The 2,426-nt window shown below is 55.6% G+C and overlaps 1 protein-coding gene across 1 annotated transcript; it reads right to left on the bottom strand.

Moving 5' to 3' along the window:
* Window positions 1–327: 327 nt before the first annotated feature.
* On the bottom strand, window positions 328–1,146 carry LOC147959877 (uncharacterized). Its single transcript, XM_087532977.1, has one exon. It carries the CDS (start codon window positions 1,144–1,146, stop codon window positions 328–330), a length of 819 nt encoding a protein of 272 aa, XP_087389103.1.
* Between the last annotated feature and the right edge of the window lie 1,280 nt (window positions 1,147–2,426).

The following is a 2,426-nucleotide window of genomic DNA, read 5'->3' as shown; positions in this document are numbered from 1 at the left end:
CTTGAAACTAAAACCCTTGATCGTACAGATGTTCTGGGCGCTCGTCTTCTACGATCATATTGTGCATGATCACACAAGCAGTCATCACCTCCCTCAGTTTCTGCGTGCTCCAGGTATTAGCAGGATACCGAATGCTGCCCCATCGAGATTGTAAAACACCAAAGGCACGCTCGACATCCTTCCTAGCACTCTCTTGCTCTTGGGCAAATCTTTTCCTCTTCTCTCCGACAGGGTTGGGGATTGTCTTGGCAATAGTGGTCCACTGAGGATAGATGCCGTCACCCAGGTAGTATCCTTTGTCGTAGTTGTGGCCCTTGGTAGTAAAGTTCACCGATGGCTGTTGCCTTCGGCAAGCCTAGCAAACACCGGCGAGCGTTGAAGCACGTTGATATCATTGTGTGATCCAGCCATGCCAAAGAAAGAGTGCCAGATCCAGAGGTCTTGAGACGCCACGACCTCTAGTATGGCAGTGCAAGCCCTGACATGTCCCTTATACTGCCCTTGCCAAGCAGAAGGGCAGTTCTTCCACTCCCAATGCATGCAATCTATGCTGTCAAGCGTCCCTGGGAAGCCCCTGCTGGCATTCATCGTCAACAAACGGGTTGTATCTTCAGGAGTCGGCTCTCTTAAGTACTCAGGGCCAAACAAAGCAATAACAGCCTTGTAGGACTTATACATGGACTCTAGGCATGTAGACTCGCTCATACAGATGTACTCGTCAATGAGATCACCGGGCACTCCATATGGAAGCATTCGGATGGTGGCAGTGCATTTTTGATAAGAGGAGAAACCAATCTTGCCAACGACATCCTCTTTGCACTCGAAATAGTCACCATAGACGACCACCCCCTCTCTAATTTGGTTGAAAAGATGCCTACTCATACGGAAGTGGTGGCGGATTTTTTGATGTTTGAACAACGAATTTGTTGTATCAAAGTAGTCCTTCCAAAGAAGGAAATGCCCTCTCTCTCGGTTACGATTCAATGCCGGAAGGTGGCCTGGAATGGAGCCACGGAACAACGGCTGCTGGCTGTTGAGGTGGTGATGGACCAACACGGCAGCCAATATCTCCTCCTCGTCATCGGACGACGAATCGTCGGAGTCGCAAAGGAAATTGTGAAAGAAGAACTCGTTGGAGGAGTCCATTTTGTACCTTGGCAAACTGTCGAACAACTTGTGGGCGTCGACGAAGGAGACGGCCGGCGAAGGGAGCCGCGGCGCGCACGGACCAGCTAGCTGCCTTGCCGGCGTCCGATGAGTGGGCCGGTGTCCTACGAGCGTGCCGGTGAGGATCTGACCGGGGCGGCGAGGCGGTTTCTTGGTCGCGGTCGCGGCGGTGTGGTGGGGGAGCGGGGGTGGAAAGCAGTCGGCTCCCCGGCGGCAAGACAGCAGTGGCGTGACGTGGGAGTTGGCGGCGTTGCTGGGCGGATGTTGCGGTGCCGGCAGCTGGCAGAGTCACCGGAAAAAATGGGCGGCGGCATCGGTGACGAAGAAGGTGGGCGAGGGTTGCTGTTGGATGGGGGGAGGCCAATGTGCCACCGATCAGCGGGCCCGGGGGAGGAGAAGGCGAGCGCGCGCGTGTCTGTCTCGTGTCCGCGCCGACGCAAATCCGGCTAAAAAATGTGCCAGGAATGGGTCGCTCACGGACAAAAAGCAGACACGCGTCCGTTTGGGTCAGCGCATTGGCCCGAATTTTCTGTCTGCGCCGACCCAACCAGACGCCAGCGGACGAAATGGGTCGCCCCGTTGGAGTTGCTCTAAGTATGTGGTAGGAGAAATTGTGCTAAGAGCTCATCTCTTAATTAAGAGATAAGGGAAGACAAATTTTTTTATGGTTTCTCTCTCCTTCACCTAATCATCTATCCTATTTGATATTTCTAAGATAGAACCATTGTACACGCCCTAAGTGCAAGAAACAAGGAGTAGGTAATGTCGGCGCTGCCTTACGCATAAGGTCTAAGAGCATCTCTAGCCGCACCCCAACAGCCCCCCCCGGGCGACTTTTTCGCGTCGGTGCCGAAAAAAACACAGTCGCGCCCTCAGGACGCCGAAATCCGCCGGCTCGGCCCATTTATTGGCCCGACGATCCCAGGCCGAACCCAGCGCGCTGGGGGCGCTTGGGGGCTCCGTCGGAAGGGAAAAACGCGTCTGGGCCACCATTGTCAGGCGAAAACGCATCTTGCATGTCTAGACCCCCCCCCCCCCGCGCACGCTCTCCTGCCGCCTTGCCGATCCCAGCGCCGCCCACCCACCCACCGCCGCTAGATAGACCATTCCCCGCCGGAAAAGAGAGAGGGTTCCGCCACGGCATCCTCCACCATGTCCCTGGGAGTTTTCCGGCTCTCCGACCGCGTAGAGCCAGAATACCAGCGGCTGCATGCCTACCACGCTCGCCAGGTGTTCATCCATTTGTCTGCCTGGTGATG

This window comes from Triticum urartu, chromosome 7A, assembly GCF_056163025.1.
Source record: "Triticum urartu cultivar PI428250 chromosome 7A, HENAU_Tu73, whole genome shotgun sequence".
NCBI classification, from domain to species: domain Eukaryota; kingdom Viridiplantae; phylum Streptophyta; class Magnoliopsida; order Poales; family Poaceae; genus Triticum; species Triticum urartu.
Note: the sequence above shows the minus strand (reverse complement) of the source record. Positions and strands in the feature narration are given on the sequence as shown.